Source organism: Gossypium hirsutum, chromosome A05, assembly GCF_007990345.1.
Source record: "Gossypium hirsutum isolate 1008001.06 chromosome A05, Gossypium_hirsutum_v2.1, whole genome shotgun sequence".
NCBI classification, from domain to species: Eukaryota; Viridiplantae; Streptophyta; class Magnoliopsida; order Malvales; family Malvaceae; genus Gossypium; species Gossypium hirsutum.
The window spans coordinates 44,173,395-44,194,046 of record NC_053428.1 but is presented as its reverse complement, the minus strand read 5'-3'; the positions used below and the strand labels follow the sequence as shown (position 1 = coordinate 44,194,046).

The 20,652-nt window shown below is 36.1% G+C and overlaps 1 protein-coding gene across 1 annotated transcript in view; it reads left to right on the top strand.

Annotated features, from left to right (window-relative positions):
* The first annotated feature begins 6,531 nt into the window (after positions 1-6,531).
* The window catches only part of LOC121228936 (laccase-12), a 28,432-nt gene continuing 14,311 nt past the window's right edge, over positions 6,532-20,652 (top strand). Inside the window, exons 1-2 of the mRNA XM_041111971.1 lie at positions 6,532-6,969; positions 7,164-7,403. Coding sequence (XP_040967905.1) covers positions 6,532-6,969; positions 7,164-7,403 — 678 coding nt within the window. The remainder of the gene's footprint in view (positions 6,970-7,163; positions 7,404-20,652) is intronic.

Below are 20,652 nucleotides of genomic sequence, written 5' to 3'. Positions count from 1 at the left end.
GCTTCTTTTCTTCTCTTATGGAAGATGACAAAAGAAGGAATAAGATGATGATTTTTATCATCCTTTCCACTAACTTATATCTTATATAGTTAAGTTAGTATTTAATTAAACTTAATTAATTAATCTAATCATATTTAATTAGTTTTAATCAACTATTACTTAAATTTAATGATGCCTATCATCATTCACTATCCACTATTTAAAATTGGTTTATTTAGAATTTTTTCCTTTTGGATAATTGTTATTTAAGACCTCAAGCCTTTTCCTAATTAAAAATCTATAGCGATTGGACTTTTACAATTTAGTCTCTAGGCCTTAATTAGCCATAATTTCGACTAAATTACTTAATATAATTTAAATTCATTTATACACTAACTCTGTAAATATCCTTATTTGATATTCATAAACTTAATTTATCAAAACAAGGTCTTAATCGTATTTTCTGAAACCACTAGAAATCAGTTATTATGATGGAGGTCAACCGCTCCAAGAAACAATAGCAAACTTAGTGCTTGCTTCTTCCTCTAAATGGAAGTAAAAACATGCTAAAAGAAACAATAATTCCTTTTGGCCACCTAAAAGGGAAAGGATAACAAATAAGCTTAAAAACTTATCTAAGTTTAAGTGTTTCTTCTACAATAAGAAAGGGAACTTCAAAGCCAACTGCAAAGAGTGGAAGATTTACCTAGCCGTTAAGGGCAAAGGTATAAAACTCTTTATGATAAAAATTTGTTTAGTGAAGATTTGGTAGACCACTAGGTCATTGATTTTAGAGTCACTAACCATGTGTGTGTTTCTCTATAGGGGTTAAATGAAATAAAGATCTTAGAGATAAGAGTCTATCATTACAGGCTAGAAATGGGAAAAGTTTGGCAACTGAAGTAGTGAGAGATGTACATATTTATTTTGATAATTTTAGGAAGATTATTTTAAAGACATTTTCTATGTACTTAGTTTCAAAAGAAACTTAATTTTTGTTGCATATTCATTTAAAGATGGCTTGACCATGACTTTTAATAATAGTATTTCAATTTTTAGAAATCATATTCTTATCTATAATGGATGAATGTCAAATAATCTCTACTAAATTAACGAATAAAAGACTTAAGACTTCTTACTTTAACGAGGCGTACCTTTGGCATTTAAGACTTGATCATATTAACCAAGAAAGAATCACTAGACTTGTGAAAGATGACATCTTTAAGTTTACTTAAGGAAGTTGATCTTCCACGATGTAAATCTTGCATGGAAGGTAAGATGACTAAGCGATCTTTTAATGCAAAAAGAACGGTAGTTGCTAAACCCTTAGAATTTGTGCACATTGATGTATGTGGCCCCATGAATGTCATGCATGAGATGGCTACAATTATTACATTACCTATATAGATGACTATTCCAAATATGGGTATGTGTACCTAATGCACCACAAAAGTGAAATCTTTGATAAATTCAAAAAGTTTTGTGTGGAGGTGGAGAAACAACTAGGTTTATCCATAAATACACTTCAATTTGATAGAGTTGAGGAATACTTATAAGATGAATTCTTAGTATAGCTCATAGAGAACGAGATATTATCCCAATTAACCATACCAAGAACTCCACAATATAATGGCGTGGTAGAGAAAATAAATTAAATTTTGTTAGATATAGTTTGATCGATGTTAAGTTATTCACAGTTTCCGCCAATTTCTTTTTTGGGGATATACTTTACAAAGGACTTGTTACATTCTGAATGATATACCAATTAAGGCTACACGTAAAACTCCATACTAATTGTGGCATGGTATAAAGCTAATAACATATTAATTTTCATGTTATTTTGTGTTCATATTCAATTTATTTCTGAACTGATTCCTGCTAATTAGTACTTTTATGTTTTAATCTTGTCAGGGATGCAATTAGGACTATAAAAGACAAAAACGAGCAGAAAAAGACCAAATTCAAACAAAATCAATGGAATGAGGTCGAATAAAAAATATGGAGAAAACTAAGGACCTACAAGATATTTTGACTTTGTAAAAATCCAAAAATAGAAAAGTCTTATTTTATTTTTATTTTTTTATTTTTGATTTTATTTTGATTTTACGTTAAATTAGTCATGGTCAAAAACAGTAAATTTTATGTATATAAATAGGGCCTTAGGTTCTTTGAAAAAATCATCAATAAATTATACTTTCCTACTCCAATTTGGATTAGATTTGTTCTTTCTTTTTCTTTGGAATTGACGTGAGCTACTGCTATTTTCATTGGCATTTTGCTTGCTTTTATAAATTGGGCTAATTGCCTTTCAAGTCTTTTCATTCCCCAATTTCTTCCATTATCATCAACCTACCTTTCAAAACATACAAAGCAGGAATAATTTCATGCTTCACTGAATTTCATCTTAGCTTTAGGCCGGTGTTCTTTTCGGTCAGGAATCGTGAAATATGAATTCGTGCCAAAACTCGTCCAACCGGTATTCATTCTTTTCCTAAGTATCGAGATTGACAACTCATCTCTTAAGGTTAACTCGATTACAAGTTAAAAAGTGTACGTTGGTTTGGAGTCGTGTTAGCTAAAAGTTAGAGAAACGAGTTGGCCGTGCTGTATTCGGATCTCCGAGAACAAATTGCGAAAAAAGTGATTGGGTTTAAATGACCCACGTGATTGGGGCTATTAATTCGAGTTGGGTTCTTCAAAACGCAAGGTTGCTGGAATCTTGAATTAGGAGCGTGGGTATCTCGGTTAGATAATCGGTAAAGGTTGGTTTGCAGGTCGTATCAAAACCAACTACTAGAGGAGGAATTGGTTGTAACACCCTTAACCCATATCTGTTGCCGGAATAGGATTACGAGACATTACCGGACAATATAACATTTATCAAACATTCAATATCGTATATCATTCATTCAAATACACAAAGTCCCTTAAATAGGTCTACGAGACCTTAAAACATTCTTAAGAGTGGTTTGGGACTAAACCGATCACATATAAAAATTTTCGAACACTTAGAAAAATTTCATGAAATCATAGGTCACACGCCCGTGTGAATAGGTCGTGTGCCTCACATGACCACCAGACACGCCCGTGGCATAGGCCATGTGAAAATAGGGCATACGTACTGACTTGTACCATACGACCGAAGACACGCCCATGTGCCATGGCCATGGGAAAACTAAGGAGGTTACTAACTTGGGTCACACGGTTGACCACACACCCATGTGCCAGCCCGTGTGTCTCACATGGCCAGTAGACACGTCTGTGTGTCTAGGCCGTGTCAAAACTGTAGGGTAAACTGCCTTAATTCGAAAGGATACCCCCAAGGGACACATGGCCGTGTAACATAGCTGTGTGTCACACATGTCTGAGACACACGCCCGTGTCTCTGCCCATGTGGACAAAAATAGGCCATTTGTAAAGCCAATTTGCCACCCTTTTCTCATGCATACAAATCAACCTAAATGGTACCATTTCAAGACATTTATAAGCAATCAAAACCATCCAATTTATACACATATCATGCCATCTATACACAATCATTTCAACTACTCAATTCTACAATGAAAACATACCAAAATCATTAAACTTGTATAACTTCTAAATGCATTTTATCATCACTTTATAAGCTATTTCATGCCACAAAACTTACCATTTCAACATCACATAATCAAACCACAGCACATAAAGTATTATATACATCTCATGTATCACATATTAAGCACATAACTTAAGCCAACTTATATGGCTAAAAATATACCAACATTTATATTATTAACAAGCCAAATCATATGGCTAACATTATAGCTCAAAACATACCAAAATGACACTAGCCTATACATGCCATATACCATATATACAAAGCTTTCAAAGTACCAACAAAATGATCAATAATGTGACGATGCTCTTGACGATCCTCGAGTCCAAGCTAGCTTTGACTATCTAAAAAAAACATAAACAAATAACACATAGTAAGCTTCATAGCTTAGTAAGTTTGTAGTTAAGCAATTCAATTCATCAAAGAATATAGTTCAACCATTTGCACATTGCCAAATCAATATTACATTAACACAAACCTTATTCATGTCTCAAACATAATTAAATACCATTTCATTAAACTTTCTCAATGTAGTACTTGAATAGGTTCCATACATACCCGTATCACCTCGTTCTAACCTCTTTCTCAACCACGACATTTATTTATCTGTTCAATCATTAAGGTTAGAAGTCAGATACTCAAGAATCGCAATAGATAAGAACCTATACCATGGCCTGTAGCTAAATCAAGGTAACTTATCCCGGAGTACCTATACTATGGCAAAAACGTAGAAATAATCAAAAATCGAGCTAAACTCACATACCAATTTGTTCATGAAATTGCTGAACCCTAGCAAGCTTGTTAATGGCTTTCTCCTTCTTGTAATTTCGGTTGAAAGATGATGAAAACGAATAATTTTATTATGTGTTTTAACTATTATAACTTATTAACCAATTTACCTTATTAACCTTTAACTAAAACATATAATATCACATACTGGATGGTCATTTATGTCCATCCCCACTATCCATGGTCTAATTACAACATAAGGACCTTTCATTTAATAAGTCATAGCAAATAGGCACTTTTATCATATAGAATGCAACTTTTACATTTTACGCGATTTAGTCTTTTTTCTCAAATTAAGCTATTAAACAATAAAATTAGCTCACAAAATTTTCACACATATATATTCACATGATATAATCACTAAAAAAATATTAAAATAATTTTATGACCTCAGATTTGTAGTTCCAAAACCATTATTCCAATTTAGCTAAAACCGAATTGTTACATTGGTGGTTAGGACGTTCTTAACTGCTATAACCAGTCTATCGTTTGGAGGAGAAGATTAATTTTCGAGGACAAATTCTTGATATGAAATTTAACGAGTCTAAGGCTAAGGCTTATTTTATTTGTTTACACAAGTCTGAATTTATTTCTAGTTTACATTTATTTTTAATAGTAGTCAATCGTTTATTTAAGCTGATTAGATTATTTTACTTTCTCAAACATTCTCAAACTCCCCCGATTTAATTGTTTATTTTTCTTTGTTGAAGGTATGTCTGGAGTTGTGGGCACGACTCTTGCCACGATCCTTGACACGACGAATATTCTGTTTATAAGTGAATACGAAAGTTGATTATGACATCCAATCCCTGTGGATTCGACCCTACTACCACTCTTTACTACTAATTAGAGTTATTTTAGTAGGAATTATTTTTGGTGGTTTCGACGCCCATCAAATTTTGGCACCGTTACCAGGGATTGAAGATATTTTTCTAATTCTTGCTTGTTTACCTTATGACTAGATCAGAGCCGAGAACTCTAGAGTTTGAACCAGAAATTGAGAAATTGGCTCGATTGCAAAGAGAAGCCATACGACGTAGTAAATAGCCAAATCCTGGATTCGAAACCATATCATAAACCGAAGAGTTTTTCTCATTTGACGAACCAAACAAGACGGCTGAACAAACAATACGCCAGCTCGCGGCAGCTCCGGATGAACAACAACCTTTATGTATAACCTATCCCGTAGGAGGAACGCCGTTCGAGTTAAAATCTGATTTGATTCATTTACTATCCACTTTCCGTGGACTACAGAACGAAAACTCGCACACCCACCATTCCATATGGTGTGCACAAGCATGAAGCCTCAGGGAGTAATCGAAAACCAAATTAAACTTCGTGCTTTTCCTTTCTCACTAGCCGACTCTGCTAGAGAGTGGCTATTTTATTTGCCTCCGATATCTGTCAATTCATGGTATGACATGTCTTGTTTGTTTCTTGATAGGTTTTTCCCTGCAGCTTGAGCAGCCGAACTAATGAGAGACACTGTGGGAATCTGTCAGAAAGAGACTGAATCGTTCTACGATTACTAGGGGCGATACAAAAATTTGTGTGCATGTTGCCCACAACATGAACTAAACTAAATAGTCACTCTTGTAGTATTTTTATGAGGGATTACTCTCGATGGAAATGAAAATGATAGATGCTGCAAGTGGGGGGCACTCGTTAATATGACGTGTCAAAGAGCGGGAGAGTTGATTTCAACCATGGCTGCTAACTCTCAACAATTCCGATCGGCCACAGAACCTACGAGACTGGTTCATAGGTTAAGTTCTCTATCTCTAGAAGAAAAAAATGATAAGCTGATTAACGTTGTTCAAACTTTGCTTACAGATAAAACAAGCCCAGCACAGTTGTGCGAAATTTGCGCTAAGCCAGACCATCTGACAGACTCCTATCCAATTTTACATGAGGATTCGACAGAACAAATGAATTCTGTCGGGAACTTTCTAGGACCGCCCTAGAGGTGATATAACCCCTACTCAAACTCATATAATGTGGGGTGGAAAGATCACCCGAATCTCAGTTATGGGTCGAATCTGTAGTTCAGTCAATTGTACCAACAAAGGCCGCCTCAGAATCAACAGTTACCACCCCCAAAGTCATCTTTGGAAGCCTTAGTGGAAAGGCTAGCCAATAGTACTGAGAAATTCCAACAAAAAACTGTCATGCATTTGCAGGAGTTGGATAAAGAAGTAAGTAAACTTGCGCTCACGGTTAGCTGCTTGGAGTCTCAAGGTAAGCTACCATCCCAAACTGAGCCAAACCCTCGACACAATGCAAGCATTATGACATTGAGTAGTGGGAAGATTCTGGAGCCCGTACTTGACACGAGTTGTGGGCGCGACATTAGTCAATATAGGGAGAAACTTGACATGGAGGCTCCAATAAAGTCAGCACCACAAAAATCATTTGCAGTACCACCTCCATTTCCCGGAAGACTTGTCCAGTGCAAGAAGGAGCAAGACGAGAAGGAGATCCTCAACACCATTCAAAAGGTAGAAATCAATATACCTTTTCTCGATGCGATTAAGCAGATCCCACGATACGCAAAATTCCTAAAAGAGTTATGCACGAGTAAAACGAAACTTCTGGGCAATGAAAAGGTAAGTGTCGGAGAAAATGTCTCTGTTTTTCTACAAAGGAAAATACCATCCAAATGTAAGGACCAAGGTATGTTTTTCATATCTTGTAAAATAGGTAGTGTCAGAATAAAAAAAAAGTAATGTGCGGTTTAGATGCATCAATTAATGTTATGCCTTTGACAATTTATAAACTGCTGAACACGGGTCCTTTAAAGGAAACAGATGTAATTATTCAGCTTGCAGATAGATGTATGGTGCATCCAGAGGGAGTGTTGGAGGACGTTCTTGTAAAGGTAAACGAGCTAATATTTCCTGCGGACTTCTACATTATCGACATGGAGGATGACAATTCGGCCAATTCATTTGACATACTTCTCAGGAGGCCATTTTTGAGTACCGAACAAACAAAAATTGACATTCGAAGTGGGATACTCACTATGGAGTTTGATGGGGAAGTAGTGAAATTCAATGTCTATTAGGCCATGAATCGCCATAGCCTGATTTCTAATGTTTCTAATATTGATATAATTGATCCTTTAACTGAATTACATTCAGAATATGAATTATGAATTGTTCTTTGCAGAAGTTTGGACTTTGATGCCATGAAGAAACTAGAGTAGTGTATAAACTTTGAAGAGTTTGTTCACGAAACAGTGGCTCATATGGAGGCATCGCAATTACGAAAAAATTCAAGTAAAATTTTTGAATTATATTCTTCACAAACTAAGCTTGTACCATATGTTTTGTAAGCTTTAAAGTTGGAACTCAAACCACTTCCAGAGCATTTAAAGTACGTTTTTCTCGGTAAAGGAAATACCTTACCGGTAATAATCTCGAGTAAACTCTCGAAGGTAGAAGAGGAAAATTTGATATGGGTTCTTAGAGACTATAAAGAGGTAATTGGATGGACAATAGCCGATATTAAGGGGTTGAGCCCTTCAACTTGCATGCATAAAATTTAAGTTGTGGATAACGCTATTCCTAAAAGAGATGCTCAAAGGCGTCTCAATCCACCTATGATGGAAGTGGTAACGAAGGAAGTTCAAAAGTTACTTGATGCTGGGATGATCTATCCCATTTCTGACAGTAATTGGGTTAGCCAAGTCCATGTAGTACTGAAAAAAACCAGGGTAATCGTAATTGAGAATTCGACAGGTGAGATGGTTCCCACTCGAGTCCAAAACGGTGGAGAGTCTGCATCGATTACAGGAAGTTGAATTCTTTAACTCAGAAAGATCATTTTCCGCTTCCTTGTATTGACCAGATGTTAGAATGTTTAGTTAGAAAGTCTCATTATTGTTGTATTGATGGTTACTCAGGGATTTTCTAGATTCTAGTGCTACCAGATGATCAAGAAAAGACGACGTTTACATGTCTATTTGGCACATCTACTTACGGATAGATGCCGTTCGGACTTTGCAACGCACTAGCCATGTTTCAGAGGTGTATGGTAAGTATATTTTTCGACTATGTCGAGAAAATAATCGAGGTGTTCATGGATGACTTTACTGTGTATGGTAGTCTTTTGAGGTATGTTTATAAAATCTTGTAAAAATCTTGAAAAGATGCTTAGAATTTAATCTTGTTCTAAATTATGAGAAATGTCATTTTATGGTAGATAAAGGTTAGTTCTAGGTCATATCATCTCTGCTGAGGGAATTTCTATCTATAAAGCAAAAATCGACATCATTAACTCACTACCATACCCAACAACTGTGAAGGAGATTTGTTCTTTCCTTAGGCATGCAAGATTCTACAGGCAGTTCATTAAAGACTTTTCAAAAATTTTACAACTGTTTTGCAATCTCCTATAGAAGGACAAGGAGTTTGAGTTTTACCAATCGTGCAGAGATACATTTGACACGCTCAAACATAAGCTCATTTCGGCACCTATCGTTCAACCATCAAATTGGAATTATCCTTTCGAGATAATGCGCGACGTAAGTGACCATAGCGTAGGAGCAATCCTTAGGCAAAGAATGGAGAAAGAACCACACATTATCTCCTATGCGTCTAAGACTTTGGATGTTGCCCAAAGTAATTACTTGACTACTGAAAAAAAGTTTCTAGCTATAGTTTTTGCTTTGGAAAAATTTCTTTCGTATTTATTAGGGACTAAGATTGTCATTTTTTCTGATCATGCAGCTCTTAAATATCTGATCGGGAAGAAGGAAGTAAAATTGAGGCTTATTAGGTGGATACTACTTTTGCAAAAGTTCGATCTCGAAATAAAGGATAAAAAAAGATGCGAGAATTTGATAGCTGACCATCTGAGCCGAATACCTCCATCGAAGGATGTCACACCACTTAAAGACAATTTTCCAGATAAAAGTCTGCTTGCTACTCAGACAATTTTTCCTTGGTATGCAGACATGGTGAATTACCTTACTACAGGTATAGTCTCTTCTAATTTGTCACGATATGAAAAAGATAAGATCAAACATGAATCGCGATACTACATTTGGGATGACCCCTACCTTTGTAAATATTGTTTCGATCGGGTAATTTGACAATGTGTTGTAGAAACTGAGGTAAACTCAATTTTGTCTTTTTGTCATTCTTATGCATGTGGTTGACATTTTAACCCTAAACAGACTGCGCATAAAGTACTTGAATGTGGACTATATTGGCCACATATCTTTCGAGATACATATTTATTATGTAAAACATGCAAAAAGTGTCAAAGGGTAGGAAACTTGAGTCAGAAAAATGAAATGTCTCTAACCTCTGTACATGTTTGCGAAATATTTGATATAAGGGCCATAGATTTTATAGGACCTTTTGTCTCGTCATACAGTAATGTCTACATTTTACTTGAAGTTGACTATGTGTTAAAGTGGGTGGAAGCAAAAGCCACTCGTCATGTTGATGCCAAAACAGTAGTCAATTTTTTAAAGAGCTACATCTTTTCCATATTTGGCACACCATGAGCATTGATCACCGATCATGGAATGCATTTTTGTAATAAGGCAATCGACACACTTTTGAAAAAATACGGGGTAGTGTAATGAGTTGCTATGGCTTATCACCCTCAATCAAATGGTCAAGCGAAAGTGTTGAATCGAGAAATTAAGTTAATTTTGGAGAAAATCGTCAAGCCGAGTAGAAAAGATTAGAGTTTACGACTAAACGATGCACTGTGGGTGTACCGTAAGCTTATAAAGGACCTATAGGTATGTCTTCTTATCGACTAATTTTTGGTAAACCGTGTCATCTTTCTGTTGAGCTAGAACATAAAGCGTTTTGGGTGGTTAAGCAATGCAACAAGGAGTTGGAAGCTGCAGGTAAGCATCATAAGTTACATATTCAAGAAGTTGGGGAAATTCAGTGAGAAGCGTATGGAAGTGCCCAAATTTATAAGGATAAGGTCAAAGCATATCATGACCAAAAGATAACCCGTAAAAAATTTTTGGTAGGACAGAAAGTATTACTTTATGACCCTACATTAAGAATTTTTGCAGGTAAGCTTCGGATTAAGTAGTTGGGCCTTTTGTTGTTACTCACATATTTCCACACGGTGCAGTCGAGGTTAAAAGCGAAGAATTCAGAAAAAAATTTAAGGTCAACCGACAGCGATTAAAACCTTTCTACGAGAATTTTTAAGGTCACGTGGTTGAAGAGTTAGTCTTCGAGGAGCTGGATAAATAAATTCCCAGGTCGTCGAGCTAACGACGTTAAACAAAAGCGCTTTTTGGGAGACAACCCAAATTTATTTTCATTTATTTAATTTTGAGTTTTAGTAAGATTTAGGATGTATATAAATAATTTTTTATTTAATTCAATTAATTTAATATTTTCAGGAACGTAATGGAAGTTATAAAATTTTTTATGACAGTTGGATAATTTTGGTGGCGTGGGCACGACATGCTAAATTGGTGACAACTATTTACCTATGAAAAAAAAACTCAAATTACCCAAAACAAACCTAATACCCAATAGGCCCAACCGAAAAATAAAAAATAAAAAAATTAAAACACCCCAAATCCCTAAACCCTCTCTTCATATTCTCTATCTTCTTCAAAAAAAAACCCTAACTCCCACAACCAACCCACGCCGCCGTTGCAACCCCCCATCGTCGACCTCACGCCGTCACGCCCTCCATTGCCACTCCTCCCCACACCGCCGTTGACGAGCCCAAACCCCTACCCCTCCATTTTCTTTTCTTTTTCTTTATTTTTTTTCGTTTTCCCCCTTCACCTACAACCACCATTCGCCAACATTCTTTACTGCTACGTCACAGCCGAACGACGCCCTCACCACCACGTCGTATCGTTATTTCCCATCAGAGCCCTCACCCGTGCACCGCTATTCCTCTCTTCCCAAACACTATCTCCTCTATTTCTTTTCTTTTTCTCCATCACCAAACACCCAAACCACCCTCTCACCACCCTAACTGTCGCCAAAACTGAGATCCCCACCATCACCATTCAAAAAAAATTAGCCCAAACCACACCTTCATCTTCCGCCGTCATCTTCTACCGTCATCGCTGTCATCTGCCACAGTCATCGCCCTCGCCACAGTCGTCCACCGTAACAAACAGAACCAATTATTTGTGACGTCTGCACGGAAAAAATGGTTCGAACATAGAACCAAACGGCTGACAATATCTCGACTTCACTCAATCGAAATTGACATTGATTTTAAGCACCTCTCGTCATCGATATAGCTGACGATGACTCTAAGCCTTCTCCACCTCCTCCACGCCAAATGACCAACACAACGAGAACTCGTTGCCGATGAAGTCCGACTTTGGTCGAAATAGAACACTTGGACAGTAGCCCCGTTACCTCTGAAAGGTTGATTCTCAACCCTCAGCCTGATTTACCTTTACTAACATATTATGCAGGTTGTTCGGAGGCAGTCGAGACTTCTAACGGCAATGTCGAAGGTCCCTCAAATGAAAATGATTGTGTCTCCCAATGCCGAACATGATCGTCCACCACTCGAGCCAGTCAACGGCCGACTAACGAGTCAGCGACACCCCCAAACAGCAATACTGAAGCTACTAGAAATTCAAATCCACCCGACTCGCCTAACGAATATGTTCACCCATCACGAGACAATCAGCACAATAGACAAGGTCGTGCAAACACTATTCCGTCGAAGGTCAATTACGAGGGTTTTTAGAGTTTTTGACCTCGGAGCATCGCGTAAGATATGACGACATCCGACAACCTTCGCTCCCGGTCTGTAAGCAAATCGATCTCTCTACTCTTGATATGTTAAATACTCGCGATGTTGTGATTGACTTCTTTGATGCTATTGGTTGGAATTCATTTGCCAGTATATCTTGTAATGCATATTATGAGTTGGTATATGAATTCTACACTACATTTAGCTGCAAAATTAATGCATTACGAACTGTTGAAACACAAAATATTATCTATTTTTGTTTGCTTGGGAAGGACTTTCGGATGTCAATTTCTAAATTTAACATTGCCATGGGTTTCGTCAACCCTAACAATGTTCAATCCGATTCTTATCATACTGCTCTGTTAGATATACCAAGTAACTTTGATGCTCAAGATGTTTATTGTGTTTTAACTCATTTTAATCAGCTTTATAATCCGACGACCATAAAAGACTTATTGGTGCTTGAGCCGGCTTTAAGATATATTCACCGATTTTTAGCCTTTAGTTTTTTAGGTAGAAATGGCTCGTCATTTGTTCTAACTAAAACTGAACTGTTCTTTTTGTGGTGTATGCATTCTGGTTTTAAAGTTAATTTAGGATATTGGTTTGCACAAAATTTTCATGTCGTTTTGTGATGTAATCGTCCACTAATACTTGGGTCATATATTACGACTTTAGCCTCTCGACTTTTTTCCTCTGAAATTGATTTCTCATCCTTAACATGTGTATATAGTATGGACAGCTTAGATAAATATTGTTTGGATTCTATGGGATTGCTTGCTAGCACCCTTACTTCGTGTTATTTTGTTCCTCCAGGTACACGGACTATTAGCAGAAATATGGTTGTTATTTTGTTTCTCCAAGTACACGGACAATTAGTGGAAATATGGTTTTTCTCCAACACCCACACGTCAATACTAGAAAGCAAGAGGAGCAACCTCTATTTATGGAGGCACGTTTAAGCCAGATCGAAGTTCGACTTGGAACAATGGAAAATCAAGTCTCCACAATCCTTGACATCATGCAAAGTCGTTACCCCCAACACCAAAAAAATCATTAAAAAACACCTGGGGAGTATTCTGAACTTTTCTTTTTACGTGTTATTTAAGCTGTTGTTTTTTATCTCATATGACAAATGCTTGAGGACAAGCATAGAGTAAGTAGGGGGATCAAAATTTGTAAGTATGCACGGATGATTGGTTGATTTTTACTGCATGTTTTTCCTTTGTATATGTTCAATCTTATGCTAGATTTATTCGATAGTTTATTTCGACGTTGAGCCTTGAATCTCAATACTTAGTCAATTTGGACAATTGGGCAATATTTGAATTAAAGTGTTCAAAGTATCTAGATTAGTCGACATTTGTGTTTTAAGGTTGATATATATAACTAGACTTTTAATATAAATTGGTTGTTTGAAAAAATGTTTGCTCGTACATAAATAATTTTCTTCTACATAAGTAAATAAATAAAATGAATAAATAAATAAAAGCTCAAGTTATGAGTGAAAGTTTCAAAAACGTGATTGAATTGAGTAACCGGGATAGGGTGCTTGGGTTGTCATTTTATCTTACGTAAAAAGGTTAGAGTGATAAGTTAATAACTTGCAAACATTCCGCTAACTGAGCCTTAAAAAAAACTGACTGTTTGAACTGAGTAATCGGGATAGGGTACTTGGGTTGTCATCCTAGTTCGCGAAAAAAGGTTTGACCATGTCTTAAAAATTCTTTTTAATTAATAATGCCTTGCAAATTTTAGATTCAAACTCAATTTAGTGAAACTGTTTAGTTTACATATTCTAATTTTATGACACTTGTTGATTAAACTATATATTCTGAGCATTTGTTTATTTTTGCCTATATTGTTTGCTTTGATTATGGATGTGGAAAAGAGGCTCGATTTGTAATAAATTATCGAATAACTTTTAGTGTTTGAAAGAACAATATGCTTGAGGACAAGCATGAGATAAGTAGGGGGATTTGATAACATATTAATTTGCATGTTATTTTGTGTTTAAATTCGGTTTATTTCTGAATTGATCCCTGCTAATTAGTACTTTTATGTTTTAATCTTGTTAGGCATGCAATTAGGACGCTAAGAGACAAAAACGAGCAGAAAAAGACCAAATTGAAACAAAATCAATGGAATGGGGCCGAATCAAAAATATGGAGAAAGTCAAGGACCCACCAGATATTTTGACTTTGTAAAAAGTCAAAAATAAAAAAGTCATATTTTATTTTGATTTTATGTTAAATTAGTCATAGCCAAAAATAGTAAATTTTATGTATATGAATGGGGCCTTAGGTTCTTTGAAAAAATCATCAACGAATTCTGCTTTCCTACTCCAATTTGGAATAGAATTGTTCTTTCTTTTTCTTTGGAACTGACATGAGCTACTGCTATTTTCATTGGCATTTTGCTTGCTTTTATAAATTGGGCTAATTGCCTTTCAAGTCTTTTCATTCCCCAAATTCTTCTATTATCATCAACCTACCTTTTAAAACATACAAAGCATGAATAATATCATGCTTCACTAAATTTCATCTTAGCCTTAGGCCGGTGTTCTTTTCGGTTGGGAATCGTGAGATACAAATTTGTGCCAAAGTCTATCCAACCGGTATTCGTTTTTCCTAAGTATCGTGACAAAAAGTGTATGTTGGTTTGAAGTCGTGTTAGCTGATAGTTGGAGAAACAAGTCGGATGTGCTGTATTCGGATCTTCGAAAACAAATGAAGGAAGAAGTGGTCGGGTTTAAATGACCCACGCGGTTGAGGTCGTTAATTTGAGTTGGGTTCCTCAGAATGCAGGGCTGTCGGAATCTTGAATCGGGAACACCGGTATCTCGATTAGATAATCAGTAAGGGTTGATTTCTAGGTCGTACCGAAACCAGCTAGTAGAGGAGGAATTAGTGGTTAGGACGTTCTTAACTATTATAACAAACTTATCGTTTGGAGGAGAAGATTGATTTTCGAGGATTGATTCTTGATGGAAATTTACCGAGTCTAAGGCTAAGGCTTATTTTATCTATTTACACAAGTCTGAATTTATTTCCCGTTTACATTTATTTTCAATAGTAGTTTTAAGCTTATTAGATTATTTTACTTTCTTAAACATTTTCAAACTCCTCCGATTTAATTGTTTATTTTTCTTTGTTGCAGGTACATTTGGAGTTATGGGCACAACTCTTGCCACAATCCTTGACACGACGAATATTCTATTTATAAGTGAACACGAAAGTTGATTATGACATCCAATCCTTGTGGACTCGACTCTGCTACCACTCTTTACTACTATTTAGAGTTGGTTTCGATGCCCATCAAAAGCCAAACTTAGAGAATTTAGGATTTTGGGATGTCCAACCCACATTGTAACACCCTAAAACCCAGCCTAGAAGTTTTGACCGAATCTTAAAGGCTACATTGATCACCAAAGTGATCTAAAAACAAATTTACAAAAGAATTGTTAAAATCTCATTTTGAACACAATTTGCTAAATTCGAACTAGTCTATTTAACAATTTAAGATTCAAAACTGTAATTTAAGTTACGTTAAAAACATTCACAAATATAAATCCACAGTTTCTAAAATTCAATCCAAACACACTTTATGAAAGTCCAAGATAAGATTTATACCACGGTTCATGTAAAACATTTACGGACCAAAACAATCTAATAAATTAAGAATTGAAGAAAAAATTTATTGGCCCAATTCAAAATGTATCACTCCGAGACCTTTGACATGCCAAGTCCAGCTTCAAAACACGAGAATACCTGAAAAGGTGAAAACTAAAGGGGTAAGCTATGCGAGCTCAATGTGAGTCCAAAACATAAACAAATGGCGAAAAGTGGAGTAACACGAAAAATAATTTGAAAATAGTATATGAACACAAATCATAAGCGAAAAACTCAACTGATAAGCCAATTAACAAGGTGCTTCCAAAATATACCAAAACGCGTATTAACAAAAACACATCATTTCATAGTTACCATATCACAAACATCTCAATACTCGCATAATCAAACACTTATATTCAGACATATAACCAGATGCATAATGAATGTAATAAGTCAAAACCCACCCCAACCATCCAAATACCACTTCAACCACTCAGCACACCACATAGGACCATGGTAGGTCCATCCACCCTACGCACCACATATTGTAGAACTAAGCCATTCAGGTAATGTTATGCAGTAGAGCTGACATATGTATAGAATCATGTTGTAAACCGCTGTACAAAAATATTACAGTTGGACTACCGAGTCAGACTCCCTTCTCTTCGCATCCAAAAACCCCAATTTTATGCAAATGTATGAATGCATACCAAACACTACAATCTCTCAGATGTGAAAACTCATATTCAGTTGGTCACTTTCAAAGTTTTCATGCAAAAGCAAAATGCACACACTACATGCAGACAATCATACAGAAATAGAAATGCACATACTCGATCAATTAGATTCAGAATCAGCTATACCCGTGTTCAATTACTAGGTAACATCTCAAATCCAATTAACATGTCACCTTAACACTTAAACAAGCCATTAAATTAATTCTATAATTATGAATAACGTACAAGTCTAAGCTGAAATAGGGTCCCAAACACCTTTACTAAGGCCTAACCGAGGGTTAGAATACACTAAAACATAAAATGAGTCAATTTATGACATAGCAAAAAAAATTGCGAAACAGGACCACACACCGTGTGGAAGTGCCTAGGCCATGTAAAGGTCTACACACCCATGTGGTGGTCCATACGCTTGTGTGCAAGCTGCACATGCCCATGTAGAGGAGACACACACTCATGTGACTGAGTTACATGCCCGTGTGAGCAGCTCGTGTAACTCTTTGTCCAAAAGTAACAAAATAAGATGCAAAGTAGAGACAACCGTGTGGAACACGCCTGTGTGGCCAAGGGACACAGCTGTATGCCTCAAAGTGCACACCCATGTGCAAATCGAAAAAAATCTCCAAATCGTAGCCACACGACTGTGTGGCCAGGCCTTGTGACATTAAAATCACCCAAAAAACCTAATTCCCAAAGTCATACAACCGTATGAACCACTCGTGTGCAGCACACACCCGTGTGGCCATCCATGTGGTTACGAAACCACACTGAAACAAGCTAAAAAATGTGTTTTTAGCAACGAAACAGACCCCAACCTTTGATAACTCAGAGATATACCAAAACACACAGAATTTCACGCAGTTCAGTATCAAAATTAGTCAGTTTTAGAAGACACACCAGAATTCGCGAATTAAAATGCCCAAAACAATCAAAATGTCACCACCCACCAAACTAAAACCTCAATTCCACAAACATACTAATTTATAAAAATTCAGCTAACAAATTTGAAAGTAACAATAGAAATAAATCAGTCAATAAACCCAAATGACGACACTTACCCGGTACAACACTTAAGGGTTCAAAGTTTGACTTTGAAAAGTAGTAACTAGAAACCACAATTTGAAACCTAAAAGAAATATTGCAGAATACAAGGGGAAAAATAATATGAAAAAGAAATACAAAAGAAAATGATGCAATAAAGGAGTGTGGAAGAGGGAGAACGTGAGAGGGATTTTAGGCATACTTACAAAATAAATTAAAAATAAATAAGTATTTTAAAACTTAAAAAAAGTCTAAAATAAAATTAATTCCTCAAAACACACCTGAGGATTCGAACCCGGGACTCAAAGGTAAACTAATACACCCACACCACCGAACCAATAGGCTCATTCTAACATTAAAACGCAAAACAAACCCAATTGCTCAACCTACTCACTGACCCTAACCACAAACTTTAAAACTTCTAACCCCAAATTTTGGGATGTTACATACGTACTGGATAAAGATGTGAGGAAGTTGGGTTCACGAAAAGAAGTGTGCATATTTGTAGGATTTTCTAAGGAAACAAGGGGTGGTTTGTTTTATAACCCAAAAAAGTAAACAATTATAATGTCAACTTATGCTACGTTCCTTGAGGAGAGTTACATGAACGATTTTAAACCTCAAAGTAAAGAAGTACTCAAGAACTCCCAGGAAATACGCAAAGCCCTATAGTAACTGTTCTAAAACCAACTACTAATTGTAGACCTGTAAATGGTCAGCAACATAGGGAGCTTCGTCGTAGTGGTAGGATCTCTCACAGGCCTGAGTTTGTAACACCCCGTACCCGAGACCGTTTTTGGAGTCGGACACGAGGTGTTAACGGACTTCATTCACTTATTTATACAGTTCATTTTACCATTTCTAGACAAGCTGGGTAACTGCATCACTGTCACCTTAAAAATCATATCTCAAGTTCCAAAACTCGAAAACTAATTCTGTAAATTTTCCCTGAAACTAGACTCATATATCCATCTACAAGTTTTTTTCTAGAATTTTAGGTTGGCCAATTAGTACAGTTTATTAGTTAAATTTCCCCTGTTACAGGGTTCAACTACTCTGACCTTCATGCATTACGACTTAGATATCTTCCTGTATAGGGCTTCAATACTTATGTCGTTTGTTTCTAAAGAAACTAGACTCCAAAAGGAATCTGTACATATAGGGCATGACTTCCAATTATCTCTGGTTAATTTATAGTGAATTTCCAAATTCAGAACAGGGGATCCAGAAGTCGCTCTGGCCCTATTTCACGAAAACTTAAACATCCCTTAAAAAACGGCTCATATGATCGTTTCGTTTATTCCATGTGAAAATAGACTCATCAAGGTTAGATTTCATAATTTATTCGCTATTTAATTCCATTCCTACTATTTTTAGTGATTTTTCAAATTCACATCACTGCTGCTGTCAGCATCTGTTTTTAAGGTAGACTATACCTATTTCATGATTTTCCATGGATCAACTAGCCATTTGTCGTACATAGCACTAAAATGATCGTAATTAACCATTCCAATGGCTAATCGTTACCAAGCATTTCCATACCACTCAATGAACAATATACAAAATGATTATAATGCTATGCTCAAGATATATAAGCCATTTTCGCATGGCTATCCAAATTTATACAATACCAAAAGGTACATGACCAACAACAAAAGGGCAGTCCTATACATGCCATTTTCAGAGTTCATCTAAAAGAGTACCAAAAGGGCTTTGATAGTGTGGATGACTTCGACTTTGACACTCCCGAGTCCGATAGCTGACAAACTAAAATCTATAAAACAGAGAATCAAAGAAACGGAATAAGCATTTAATGCTTAGTAAGTTTTGAGTAATGAAATCATGCACAACTAAAGTATAGCATTCATATGACTAAACGAATAATTTCATATACGCATATTCTCAAAATCGTACCTACTTCACATTTCCAACCCTTATATTCATACATAAGGAATCAACTTGACTAAAGGCCGGAAGCTTGTTAATCGATTGAGCGAATACTATTTAAAAGGAATCAATTATTCCAATGCATATACGAAACATACCTCATCGTTGGGATTTTACGAGCGTATTAATTGAAATTATTACAGGAAGATCGCTCATTCCCAAACCCAAGTATCTTCGGGATTTAGCCGGATATAACCACTCGCACAAGACCTTCGAGTCTTAGCCCGGATATGGTCACTAGCATAAATGCCTTCGGGACTTAGCCCGGATATAGTCGCTAGCACAAATGCCTTCGGGTCTTAGCCCGGATATAGCAACTCGCACAAATGCCTTCGGATCTTAGTCCGGATATAGTCACTAGCATAAAAGCCTTCGGGACTTAGCCCGGATATCATTCGAATAACCATGCACATATATCAATAAATCATGACACATCCATATTTCATTTTCATTACCAAAGCTCAAACACAAGACACTTATCACACTTACTAATTTCGGCTCAATAGCCACATACAAAGAGCATGATTTTGATTGGCTTTATAACATGATCTCTATACACATTCGGCTACCCATCATAGGTGTAAACTAATCACCTCAATATATAATTCAAGTAAAATCATTATATCACCGTTTATTTGTCATACTTATATGTCATAACCTAATCGAATCATAATCTAAGTTCCATTACTCGAAAACTTACCTCGGATGTTGTTGAACGATTTCAACGTCTATTCGATCACCTTTTCCTTTCCTTTATCAGATTTAGTTCCCCTTTGCTCTTGAGCTTAATTTAACAAATAAATTGATTTAATCATTTTGAACATCAAAGAGAAATTCAAGGTACTTAGCCCATGTATATTAGGCATTAGAGTCATATATGTATGAAATCATGAATCAAATTCAACATATTAGCCAATATTCTCCTTTAGCCGATTTTCTAAGTCAAGATAAAGCCATCAATATGCTTACCTATAGCCGAACGTACAACATCAATCTATGTATTCATTCATGTGGCCGAATAGGCATGTCTATGTTGAGGCCGATTGTATACTTAATACATTCTACAAGTATGGTCACTTGTATTGACTAAACACCATTTTGTTTCAAGTTCAAAACTCGGCTAATACATATATATACACTAGCAATCAAATACTAACAATACACATATATACACTAGTAATCAAATACTAACATTTGCACTTCACCTTAATAGCTAGCTTAGCAAACCTTAATT